This window comes from Cryptomeria japonica, chromosome 3 (genome assembly GCF_030272615.1).
Source record: "Cryptomeria japonica chromosome 3, Sugi_1.0, whole genome shotgun sequence".
NCBI lineage: Eukaryota > Viridiplantae > Streptophyta > Pinopsida > Cupressales > Cupressaceae > Cryptomeria > Cryptomeria japonica.
In genome coordinates, this window is record NC_081407.1 from 156747466 (window position 1) to 156760772 (window position 13307).

At 34.1% G+C, this 13307-nt stretch overlaps 1 protein-coding gene across 1 annotated transcript; it reads right to left on the minus strand.

Annotated features, from left to right (window-relative positions):
- Positions 1-1164: 1164 nt before the first annotated feature.
- On the minus strand, positions 1165-4171 carry LOC131030988 (laccase-12). The gene is made up of 6 exons (XM_057961984.2): positions 4006-4171; positions 3760-3911; positions 3068-3312; positions 2769-2897; positions 1573-2502; positions 1165-1471 (listed from the first exon to the last, which is right to left on the minus strand). Exons 1-6 carry the CDS (start codon positions 4105-4107, stop codon positions 1341-1343), a joined length of 1689 nt encoding a protein of 562 aa, XP_057817967.1. The 5' UTR covers positions 4108-4171; the 3' UTR covers positions 1165-1340.
- Positions 4172-13307: the final 9136 nt, after the last annotated feature.

Consider the following 13307-nt stretch of genomic DNA (forward strand, 5'->3'; position numbering starts at 1 on the left):
GATGAAGATCAAGTGCACGACATAGTAGAAATATCAATAAGATGCGAAAACCCTAAAATAAGGTCACACGGACATGTTAGAGTACGATGCCGCAAGCATTGACCATTTTTAGATACCTATAGATAGCATTAAAGTTACATAGGTATTCAAATTTCACCATTATAATTACATTAATTAACAATTATGTTAAAATCTATAACTATATATATCTTAAAAACATGTATAGAAAAAATATCTAAGGATACGAGTCTCAAATTATTTTATTTACTTATAAATGAATTTATTTTAATTTGAAGAGCTATTTTTGTTTAATTAAGAGTTATTTCATAATTTTAGTTTTTCTTTTAAATATATATTAACCATTATAATTTTTATTTATATAGTTGAATACATAATAATTTCATATAGTATATTTTAAATAGTTTATTAAAATTAGTTATACAATCAATAATCAGAAGTAATAATTTAAACTTTCAAAAATGCATATATAATAGATTGAAACTTACAAGTTTCTTTTAAACCATTTTTTATGTATTCATAATTTCAAATCTTTTAATAAGTACGACATATTGTATTATCAATTTATATTTCAATTTGTAAACTTGCCTTAAAATATATATATATATATATATATATATATATATATATATATATCTTCCATATTTTATAATTAAATCAATAAATAAAATAATTGTTTAAATTGTTCAATTCATAAACTTATCTAGAGGAACTTCGAATTGACAAGCAACCGCATTTACTATCAAACATTGCTTTTCTTTAAATAAAGTTTTTAAGAGAAAAAGAAATAAGTAAACTATTTGATGGTTTGTGGGTTTGACTATATGATCAATTTTCTCATCAACATTTAAGATCATGCTCTATGAATCATTATCATTTTTTCTCTTTTCAAACTTATTCATCATGATACGAAGTATGATTGAAAAACATTAATAAAAACTGATTACACAATCAAATTCAAAAACTATTAAATAATTTATCATAGACTTTAGAAATTTCCTCCGATTAAAGAAATTTAGTGATGCAAGTTCCTTACTTTAGAAATTTCCTCCAATTAAAGAAATTTGATGATGCAAGTTCCTTACTTTAGAAATTTCCTCCAATTAAAGAAATTTGATGATGCAAGTTTCTTTCTTTTGAATTAAATCAATAAAATGCACGACATAATCTTATTCAAGGACTGGCTGTCGAGTCAACTGCTTAGAAAAATGAACATATAAACCTATCAAATCTGCCTGCCGGCGTCTAGAAAGTAAGACACAATCTATCTTATTGACATGACAAATGGTGAAATTCCAAGTCTTAACGATGAATAAATCCATCTAACATTGAGGAAGATCAGAAGGTGGCGGCGGCACTATGTCAGCATCTTCTGGCCCATTATAGGTAAGAAATACCATATCAAACCCAAGTGAGGAATGAGATTCAAAGTGGCAATGCACGAGCCAAACTCCTGTTAAAAACAAACAATATATAATTTAGCTGTATAGAAAAAAAAAGTGAATCAAAATCTTGAAGCATTAAAATATATCCCAATGAATTAAGCTATCTTACCTGGATTATTGGCTACAAATCTAATGGCTGCCCACCCACCAGTAGGAACTCCAAGAGTGTTCAACATCTGAGGATCTACCAGATTGAAGTTTGCAGGATCTGTTTCATTATTATAGTTACCAAAGCCTTGACCGACAAGATAAAAATCATGGCCATGAAGGTGTATAGGATGGCTCTCAAATGTAATAATCCCAGTGTTCTGAAAAACTACTTGAACAGTACTATTGAATTCCAGAACTTTAACTCTTGTCCCCGTATCGGGCGCCCAAAAACTCAGGGGAATATCAGCTTCAGTGTAATTGAACTCCACGGGAGGATTATCTGGGAAATCTCTGGTAAATACTCCATCTATATCATTATAATAAGCCTGCAATATGGCTATATCAGGATCCACAAATGAAATGTTATTAAAACTTCCAACTCCTCTTACACCATTGTTCTCTGGGCATGAATTATCAGGACAGGTAATGAGTCCTAGTCCCTCTGTTATATACATTTCTACATCTACTGTCTGTGGGACAGAGGAGTTCAGGCTTCTCAGGGATGAACTGAAATTGAATGCAGTATCTGTGTCGTTATAGTCAGGAAAGTCGGGCAAAAGAGGAGTAGATGTATTGAGGGCACCTTCGTATTGCAATATTGCTGTTGCACTGGTATTTAGGTATTGGGTTCCATCAGGCTGGCTATTGTATACGCGGGTGCCAACGTAGTAGAGCCCTACTTCCTGGTCAGTTGTTATGAGCACATCCATAGTATTACCTGGGGCTATGAGCAACACATCGGTTGTATATGGCTTGACATAAACAGCATCCATTGCCACAACGGTCATATTGTGCTGGGCAATTTTGAAAAAAGATGTATGGATCATGGCAGCATTTACTATCCTCAATAGGTAGGTTTTTCCCATCTCAACCAAGAAACGCACAGTATCTGCATTCATGTTTCACTCATTAGTAGTTATTTTTTGAGATTTCAAAAATAAGAACACTTTTTTTAAACTGTAGTTTAAAGTGATCTATAATAATAACGTAATAACACCCTCAAATTCAATAAACTGGGGAGGACTTAGATCTCATGATCCTATACCTACCAAAAAAAAAAAACTCTTTCCAATTGAACCAGACCCCAACAGATAAATTAGCTATCTTTAAATATTATTTCTAAATGATAGCTAATAAATGAAGAACGTTACAAACCGTTGGAAGAGCATGGGAAAAAATCTCCTGGCTGGCTGTTAATGGTGTATGCGTCGGAGTCATTTGGTACAGCTCCTGTTGCAATCGCATCTAAAATTACATCTTGCACATTCGCATTCCACCATTCACCTGCCCATCATAATGTAATGTTCATCAAATTAGTAAATAGTTTTACAAAAATTTTTGCAAGTTTTCATTAGGAATATTTTTAGAAAAGTGGATTCCATTTACAAAAGCCATTCACGTAGAAAACAGAAGATAAAACATAAAGGAGGTTTGTGTGGAAGAGAGCTACCGACCCAGAATAATAGGAATTTCATCGTCTGGTTCGGAAAATGGATAATCATTTCCAGCCCCGGGTTTAATGACCAATGCTCCATGCACAGTAGCTCTCAGATATAAGATATGTGCATGCCACCACAACGTCCCTTCCTGTCCAGTGATTGTAAAATTATAGGTATATTTATTCCCAGGAGCAATGGGACACTGGGTTATGTAGGACGGTCCGTCTGCCCATGGCGATCCAAACTGCTTTACCCCATGCCTGCGAAATCACAAATAATAAAATCACAACGTAATTTTTTGAAGATTCAATACTTGAACACTCTAACATCACGTTTTTTAAAATCTTACATAGAAATTTCAGATCATTTCCATTTTTTTACAACAGTTTTTAGCATCATATTATCAAATATGGTACCACATCGCCATGTTTTTGTCTAAAAAATCTAAAAAATTGAAATTCATACTTATGCACTGATCTAACATCACATGATTTATTGTCTTTAAGATCTAAGGAATACATTTCATTCAATATGAATAATCATCATCAATACTAAGAATTTCAAAATTATAACTATTCTACAATATTATTATAAATATAAATATTAATCAATAAATATTACAACAACTATTAGAACATCTATAATAACTATTAACATATGCTTAAGCACTCTATTCTTTCCTTCCTTAGGAAAGTAATATTTATTACCAATGTATAGTCACATTATACGGCCCATCGTTTTGCACTTCGACGATAAGATTATCGCCTTCGTCAACAGTTATAGTCGGGCCAGGATATTGTCCATTGACTGTCACAATGGTCTCTGTGTTACACACTCTAGTCACGTTCTGTGTACCAATCTGTTTCACAGTAAACATCATAATTAGGCTCCCAATTCATTCAAGCTTAGCATAACATGCTGAGAATTGAAGGGATTCTACTAAAAATACTCACAGTGAAATTGTGCTGGACAAGTGCGGCAGAAGCCATCCATGGTGCTATGAAAATTATACAAAGAAAGGAAGCTAATTTCACTGCACTTGCCAACCCTGCCATGGTTGCTATTTTACTTTCTTACAAACCAACTTAAACTTCTGAAGCTATGGAGTAATCTAGACAAGGGTAATTTATTTATACTGGAGAAGAGAACATTTTAAGTCAAGAAGACACTGGTTCCGCAGTTTCCTTGCTAAGCACGTAAACGCGTGTTGAAGAATTCAGCATACATGGTTCAATCCAAATAAAATTGCATCTCCTGGTTCAATCCAAATAAAATTGCATCTGCTAGGAATACAGGGTAGGTCAAATTTTGATTGATTTTGAGGGATGATAAGAGGTAGCACGTTGTAAAACAGGTATGATGTAAAAAAAAAAAATGAGTGAATACCTAAAACTTTCTATTCAAATATTCATTACTTAAATGGTCAATAATTTAACAGTAATTTCATAGTAAATTAGATTTTATATGTTTCTAAAATTTGACTGTATAAGTATTATTTTTTTTAATTTAGTAATATATATTTTTAATATTATTTTTTATAATGTTGGAGTCTCTACTTAATATATGTTTGGTGGAATGGAGACCTCTCATTCTTTGACACTAACTTTGTTGTCTAAAAAACTGGGTCTCTTCAGCCTAAAATACTCCTACTCCCCTATTGAATATCTAAAAGTTTTTTGTTGAATTACATTTAAGATAATCAAAATAGATTGAAAAATACAATGACATATGAATAAATAAAATGAATTGTAATTACAATAAGTTAGATGATATCCATGAAACCAAAATAAAAATATGAAAAACATCATATATAATAAAGAACATAATTAAAATATAAAACAAAATTAAAAATTAAAAATAAATTTAATACTGTACACATTTATTATAATAAAGACTAAATTTCATTATTAAATGCTCCTAAAATTAAGAATCTTAGGTACTAGGAGGGAAAAACAGCTACTGTTTTGGGTAAACTATAACCATATGCATATGCATTTACTTTTTAAAGAGTTTCTAAATGCCAGTTTACCACGAGATTGTTAGTCCTCTTGATTTTGTTCTCTTCCGATTTAATGCATAATGGAAATAGTCACATGTTTTGCATTAATTAATGGAAATAGTCATATGTTTTACGTTTTCTACATTTAAAGTTAGTAAATTTGGACTTTCGTTCTTTATCTCGAAGGCATTGATATTGTTAACATGCGTACCGTGTTCAACTTCTCCAACATACATCTCTTTCAATATTCCGTCTTTGAAATTAAATTTCTTATTAATATAATGATACAAAAAATTACATATAAATGCCTATTTAGTTTTGAGTTTATTAAGAATTTAATATTATTAATAAATATGATTATAGTTTGTTTATTAATAAATTATATGAATTAGAGTTTCTATAAGTTGTTGGTGTTATGGTTGTTTAATTTGTTCCTCTGTCTAGTCTGCTTATGACATTCTCCTTTTTTATCATATTTGTTTCTGCAATCATTTCATCTAGTAGCATTATACCTATCTTAACTATTGTACCACAATATAATACTCGTCTTTTTTATACAATTACTCCTCTCTATGACCTACATCCTCAGTGTACCCCTTCCACCATAGCTCTACTGTACTTCATCCACTTCCAACTGGCCCATAGTATCCACAACTTCTCTCACTTGTTTAATACCCACCTCTACTATCTATTCATCAACCATTCATAATCCCATTTCCTTATCTATTGCCATACACATACTTTGAACAATTTCCTTCTTCCTCAATACTTATTTTTCCAATATATTATTTCATGCATTCCTCATATCAATCATATTCACACCTACTCCATAAATCCTACCTATACTCATTTGAGTGGACCCCAACCTTCTCTAATCACTACTTCTTCCTCTTCCATAAAAGAACTAATCTAAAATACAGAACATGAAGATTAAAAAAGTTGATACGAGGCTTAATGGACATGACAATGATGAACATAAGGATTCTAGACATATGCCATTATCATTTGAGATTGGTGCACATCCTCCATAAGTTTTGAGGCACCTTAATTTGAAATATATAATGGAAAAGGTGACCCTAGCATGTTTAATTAAGATTCTTCACTATAATATGTCTTGAATGATGAAATGAGAGTATATTATTGTCTAAGTTATTTCTAAGGGTTTTAAAACATAATGTTATTAAATGATTCTTCTCATTACTTATTGATGTATACATAAATATGATGATTTCAATATGAAATTACTAAAATAATTTAAATTTGGCATGGGCCTAAGATTTATTAAGTTGTGTTATTGGAGTGAGATTGAGTAGAAACTAAGAGTATCAATGATTCTATTATAAAACATAAGAAGTACAAATATGGATTCTCCTAAGTGTTTTTTTGCCTCGAAGATGCCTAAATTGTTTCCAATCTACTTACTAAGCATAAATTGGCTAATCACGCAAAATATAATATATAAATACAATAATATGGCATAAATAGTAAGTATGAGATAAGAATTTCTAAACAAAATATATAGTATTAAAAATTAGAAACAAAAAATTGAAGAAATGGAGTAGGTGGAATTGGAATTTGTAGATTCTATTATTTAAAATATTTAAGAGTATAGGAAAATAGTGTGGGTTAATCACATGGGATTCACTTCCTAATGCGTATTAGACCACATGTTTTCATAATAGGGGATTTAATAATAAGTAAAAAACTAAATTATTATAGTGCTTTCTATTACGAGGTCACCTATAGTTAAACTAATTAAGTAAAGGTTTTATATTGGGGTGTTATATGTTGTAGCAAAAGGTAGATCCATAAACTACTAATGAACTGCAAAATGGATTGTTAGGAACACACAAGACAAGTCATTTGTTAGTGTTAGTAGTATCAACCATAAATAAAATACAAAAGAAACTACAATCCTAAGCATGCATATCAAGAGAGATGTCAAACATGTTAAAGAAAGCATACAAAAACGAAGGAAAGACACTAAACCTTCCCTAATGCTCTCAAACATGCTCATAGCTGCTTCTCCCTTGTTCCTCTCCTCTCCAAGTTCCACATGAGTGTAGCCCTCATCTTTTTGCACTACTATGGATGTCTTATGGAGATTCAAGATTATGAATAATAAAACTAAAAGACTATGCAAATGCAAACAAGCTAAATAAGAGAAAGTACCTAATTAATCTATGTAAATTTTAACCAAAATAACAAAGATTATTGCTCCTAAATGCTCTCTCAATTTTACTATAGGCTAGCTACATACAAGATTTATGGATCTTCTTTGGAGAAGGAATGCGCTCTATTTATAGGAAAAATAGGGCAATGCATGGTTGAGATTGAGTAATCTCAATAAGGGTCAGGATTGATGGGTTTGTGATCCATGTGAGGGCTTTCAACCCAATCCCAAGATGGCAAATGTCAACATGGGATGGCTTGAGAAGAGAGGGAAGAAACATTAAATGCTTGAGATGACATGAGGGTTACCTTAGGAGGTAAGGTTAGCCTTGAGTTGAATGAATAAAGCTTTTATCCAATGAATAATGCCTTTATCCAATGCACAAACTCTTGTGCAAGAGTTAGTGGGGATAACCATGGTCAAAGCAATGAATGATTGAAGAGACCCATGAGTTAAATAGGGGTTGAGTTAGAGAGAAAGTATCTAATCATGTGGGTGAGTTGAGTTTAACCATTAATGGTCATGTAAGAGCCATTAATGGTTTGGAAGACTTTAGGGGTTAACTTGTTGAATACTTAAAGCCTATAATGTTTTTCAAAGACTTTGAGGTTTTGAGAAGTGACTCCAAGTTGCTTAGGAATGTGACAATAATTAGGGAGGGTAATTAGGCTAATTTAGAAGGGGTTAGAAGAATCTAGATTGGGTTAGAAGAGTCTAGTGGGTTTGGTGGGTGAGAGAAAATAGGATTTTAATTAAAATAAAATTCATTATTTCAACTAAATAGGTGCAACTTGCATTTGTAGGAGAATGCAAGTGGGAGGTAGTTTAGGGATTTAAATAAATATTTGCTTTATTTATTTAAAGGAGGAAAGGGGTTAAATTAAATAAATGTGCTTTATTGATTTAATTGATTGTTGGTGTGGCTTAATGAATTAAGTTAAATAAATTGAATAATTTATTTAATTAATAGGAAAAGAGGTTGAGGATGAATTAATTAAATATTAATTTAATTAACTAATTATTGATGGTTAAATAATCAAATAAATAGTAAATATTCATTTAATTAAGTGGACAAATTTATGTGACTACATTTGCCCATCTTTGAGACGATGTGGTTTATCGTGTCGTTTCAAAGAAAGAAATATAGGTGTGAAGAAATATGCCCCATAAATGTTAATTTAATGGTTGATATGTCCCCTCGAGAGATGAGCCAATTTTTTTTGAAAAATCGGGCGATTACTCGAAAAAAAGAAAGAAGTTGAGGGGAGGTAAAAAATAGAAGAATTTAAAAATAATGGTGAAAGAATGGCAGAAAACGGAGTGAATACAGAGAAAAGGCAAGCCAACGAGTACCCTTAGGTCATGCAAGAGATATAGTACAAAGTTACTACGTGCTTTTTGATTGACACTATACAATTGATCAAAATAAGCTAAACAATTTGGTGCAATCAGTTAAATTGCCCCAGTCGAGTCAAAGGGTGACAGTTGATGTCAGTTGTTCGCTTGGATGGGCTAAAGTCTGAGTAAGTGGATCAAAGTGACCTGTTATGACTTAGACAATTGATGTAATTGTCCGATGAAGCCAAGGTATTTGAAGAAAAATACTTGTTGATACTTAGACAATTGATGTAATTTTCCATTGTGATTGTGTTTGAATGGTTGATCAATTGATAGTGTTTGCGTTGTAGGTTGGTTGTTGTGAATCATAGAAGCCCTGTTGAGAGTAGGTTATTATGGGAAATGCCTATTGTAGTCTAGGTTTGCCATGATTGATTAGCTGTTGAGAGCCGAAGATACTTGATCCAAAAGTATGTGTTGATAGTCTAGGTGTGTATGAGTCGATGTACTTGTGCCGATAGAGTAACTTGCTTGGCTTTATAGGATGACCAAGGATGAGAAACATAGTCTCTCTTGTTAGAGATGGATGGTGATGAACGTGGCTTGATTGGGTTTGATAGGACACGATGTAGGGTATGTGATGCTGATGACTGAGATAGGGAGGGTGAGGGGGGGATTCAATATTAGATAGAAGGTATGGAGGACCTAGGACCAATTCTTATGTAAGAGGAGCAAAATAGAGTATGCATTGTCATGACTATGTATGAATGATATGTAGCTCTATGGATTTATGGATGGATGAAATGCAACAGAATGCAATATAAACATGTGAGATGAAATGACAATCCATACATTAGTTACAGTTCTTAATTTTCATCACCGGGCATGGTAGTATCGTTCTTGGCCAAGGTAGTAGGAACCAAGTTTGAGCATTTTACCTGTAAGCGATCATTTATAGACAAGAAAAAGTTACCCTCCATTCTGGGTCATGCGCAAATGGTCGAGGTATATGCTGTAGTCAGCAAGCCATAGTGATCTATGACTGTATTTTGCATAGGATCATGTAGCTTAGTGACCTTCCCACATAGACATCATTAGTACATGCCCCATAACTTCATTGGAACAATCTGTAGATAACAAACAAGAAAAAGATATCAGGGGCCATATCGGCTAGTCTAATCACTTGTGGATATCCTAGAGTAGCATGGGAACTTGATATGAATAAATAAATAACAAACCGACCAAGTACTTTGTAGCTTAAATAGAATTTTCTTGTCAAACAAAATGTGACCATGTCTTGTCTGTGAGGAAGGATGCATCCTTGTGAAGACGGTTGTGTGCAGATGTTTTGATTGGTGGTTGATTTGATAAGTGATAATCGTTTGAATAGCTCAAAATGTTTGTTTTGGTATTTGTTGCGATATGTATAAGGAATAATATGTGTTGCAATGTTTTTGAGTGATTTTTGATGTTTTATCATGTTTTTGGATTTTGTGAGTGTTTTTGAATGTTTTTGGTATTTTCAGAGTTTTTATGAATGTTTTTGGTATATTTCCAGCCAATTTTGAATGAGAAACTTAAGGAATCACAAGTAATGTAGAATCCACTTCCATCAGTACGTTAAGAGCACTGTACCCAGTTAGATGTTGCTACGAAAGTGGGATGCATGACACATGAAGGACTAACCCTGATTGTAGATCACTAACAAACCATGGTTTGAATGATGGATGAATGGATGCAATGGATGTGAACACAACGAGTCTGAAAGACAATGGAGCCATAGCCTTTACGAATGGTGCTTGTTTGCTAGGTTTTCACCATCGTACTTACCCAAGGTGCCACCGTAGTGGTTTTCACCATTTGGATGAATTATTTTTCTTTACTATTTTCTTGATTTTTTTGTATTTTCTTCAAGACATTTTTCTAAATGTTTTTTATATTTTTTTGATATTTTGGAGGAGCCTGATGCTCTGCACAACTTATGTATGAAACTGTTTGAGGTGCATGTTGTTGATCATATCTTCTAGTGGTTCTCCTTCTGAAGTTTCCAACTGATATGCCCTAGACCCAAATATAATAGTGATAACATATGGACCCAACCAGTTGGATTCAAACTTGCCCTGATGTTCTTTGTTTGGTTTGTTACGAGGATTCTCTCGGAGAACAAGATCACCTACCTCAAATATACGAGTTTTAACCTGATGATTGTAGCTTCTTCTCATGCGTCACTGATAGGCTTTGAGGTGGTTGTATGCAGCTTGTCACCATTCATCAAGTAGTTCCAAGTTCTCAAGACGGGAGACCCAGTATACTTCATCATCTATCAAACTATGCAAAGAGACCCATAGAGATGGTATTTCAACCTCAATAGGTAGGATGGGTTTTGCTCCATAGACCAGTGAGTAGGAAGTTGCGCCTATAGGGGTTCAAATGCTAGCTCAGTATGCCCATAGTGCTGGATTTAATTGAATGTGCCAATCACGACCAGCATCATTGATGGTCTTTTTAAGGGTCCTCAATATATTTTTGTTTGATGCTTCAACCTAACCATTTCCTTGTGGGTAATAGGGGGTAGAAAAGCGGCATTGGCTGTGAAACTTTTCATAGAGCTCACCGACATCCTGATTTTTGAAAGGAAGCCCATTATCTGTGATGATGGACATGGGTGCACCATATTGGCAGATGATGTAATTAAGGATGAATGAGGCGATCTTCTTGCAGGTGAATTGGGTAAGTGGAATGGCTTCGATCCACTTTGTGAAATATTTGGTGGTGGTAATGATAAATTTATGGCTGTTGGATGAAGATGGATGGATTTTACCCACAAGGTCAAGTCCCCATTGGCAAAAGGGCCATGGTGTTGTGATTGGTTGCAATTTTTGTGCTAGTGCATGTATCAGGTCTCTGTGAACTTGGCACTTCTTGCATTTGCTGACAAAATAATAGGAGTCGTTTTTCATGGTGGGCCAATAGTATCCAGCGTGCATGATTTTATTTGCTAGCGAAGGACCACTCGAGTGAGTCCCACAAATTCCTTCATGTACTTCTTCCAAGGCCTTTGTTATCTCATCTTGTTCTAGAAGTCGAAGGAGAGTACCATCAAGACTTCACCTGTATAGGGTGTCGACAATGATGGTGTATCGAGCGGTTTGGTGGATGAAGGTTTTTCATTGGTTATTGGATTAGTTGGGAGGAAGTGTATGATCGCAGAGGTAAGTGAATAACTCACCATAACATGGGGATTTAGATCCGACAAGGCAACATATCATTTTAGTTTCAAGGATATCATACACGGGGATCCAAAGCTCTTCTACCAAGAATTCATAGAGTGTTGAATTTTGCGGAAGATCCAGGAGAGATGCAATTGTAGCCATTGCGTCAACAACTTGATTCTGATCTCTAGGTACCTACTCAAAGGTGATAGTTGTAAATGATTCTTTGTAACTATCCACCATCCTTTTATATGGCATGAGCTTATCATCCTTAGTTTGATACTCATCGGTGCCTTGTTAGATGACTAGCTGAGAATCTCCATATGCCTGTAGCTCTTTTAGATGCCATTGTATAGCTAATCTGAGTCCTTTGATCAAGGGCTCATATTCTTCTATATTATGAATGCATGGGAAAGTGAACCTGTATGACTTCGGGATACTGTCACCTTGAGGTGTGATGAAAAGAATCCCTGCCCTTGAGCCATGTCTAGTGTATGAGCCATCAAAATAGAGCTTCCAAGGTTGTGTAGTTGTGATCATGAAGATCTCTTCATCTAGAAAGTTTGAAACAAGAGGATGGTCACCTACGAGGGGTGCATCGACCAACTGATCTATAATAGGCTGCCCCTTGATAGCCTTGCGGTCCACATACTCTATATCAAATTCACTCAAGATCATAGCCCATTTGACCAAGTGGCTTGTTAATGTTGCCTTGTTGAGTAGGTATTTGAGTGGATCAATTTTGGTGATGAGTTGTACCTTGTGTGTTAACATGTAGTGCGTCAATTTGGTGCTCGCTAAGATAGGGGCTAGACAAGATCGCTCAATAGGTGTGTAATTGAGTTCATAGCCTACCAATGTGCAAGAGATATAGTATACATCACATTCTTTTCCTTCTACATTGTGTTGTGCCAGCAGTACTCCTAATGCCATATTTGTAGCTGAAATATATAGCAATAGAGGTCTATTTGGATCTGGTGGGATCAACAATGTTGTATTCATCAGGCAGTCTCTAAGCAGTTGGAATGCTTGTTGGTACTTTGTATCCCATTGAAAGCAGATATTCTTATGTAACAGATGTGTGAAGGGATGACACTTATTAGCCAATTGTGCAATGAATCTGCGAATTGATTATAGCCGCCTTTGTAGTGTCCTTAACTGACTGATGTTCTTGGTAGGTGGCATGTCCATGATTGCTTTGACTTTTATCAAATCTACTTCAATGCCTTTACTTGAGATAATGTATCTTAAGAGTTTCCTTGAGGTTACTCCAAAGACACATTTATTTGGATTAAGGCAGACATGTTATTGCTCTAATCTATCAAAGATTTGACCCAGTATTGCCAAATGACCCTCTCTGGTTAATGATTTAGCTAGTAAATCATCGACATAATCTTTCATTTTGGTGTGCATCATATCATGAAAGATGGTAGGCATAGCTCTTTGATAGGTTTCCCTTGCATTCTTTGGACCAAATGGTATCACATTCCAACAGTAGGTTCCCCATGGGCATGTGAAAATAGTTTTATGTTG

Coding starts and splice junctions, on each gene's coding strand:
- LOC131030988 (XM_057961984.2), bottom strand. CDS start 4,107: ATGGCAGGGTTGGCAAGTGCAGTGAAATTAGCTTCCTTTCTTTGTATA. Junction 3,313..3,759: donor TATAATGTGACTATACATTG/GTAATAAATATT, acceptor GTGATTTCGCAG/GCATGGGGTAAAGCAGTTTG. Junction 2,503..2,768: donor TTTCCCATGCTCTTCCAACG/GTTTGTAACGTT, acceptor ACATGAATGCAG/ATACTGTGCGTTTCTTGGTT.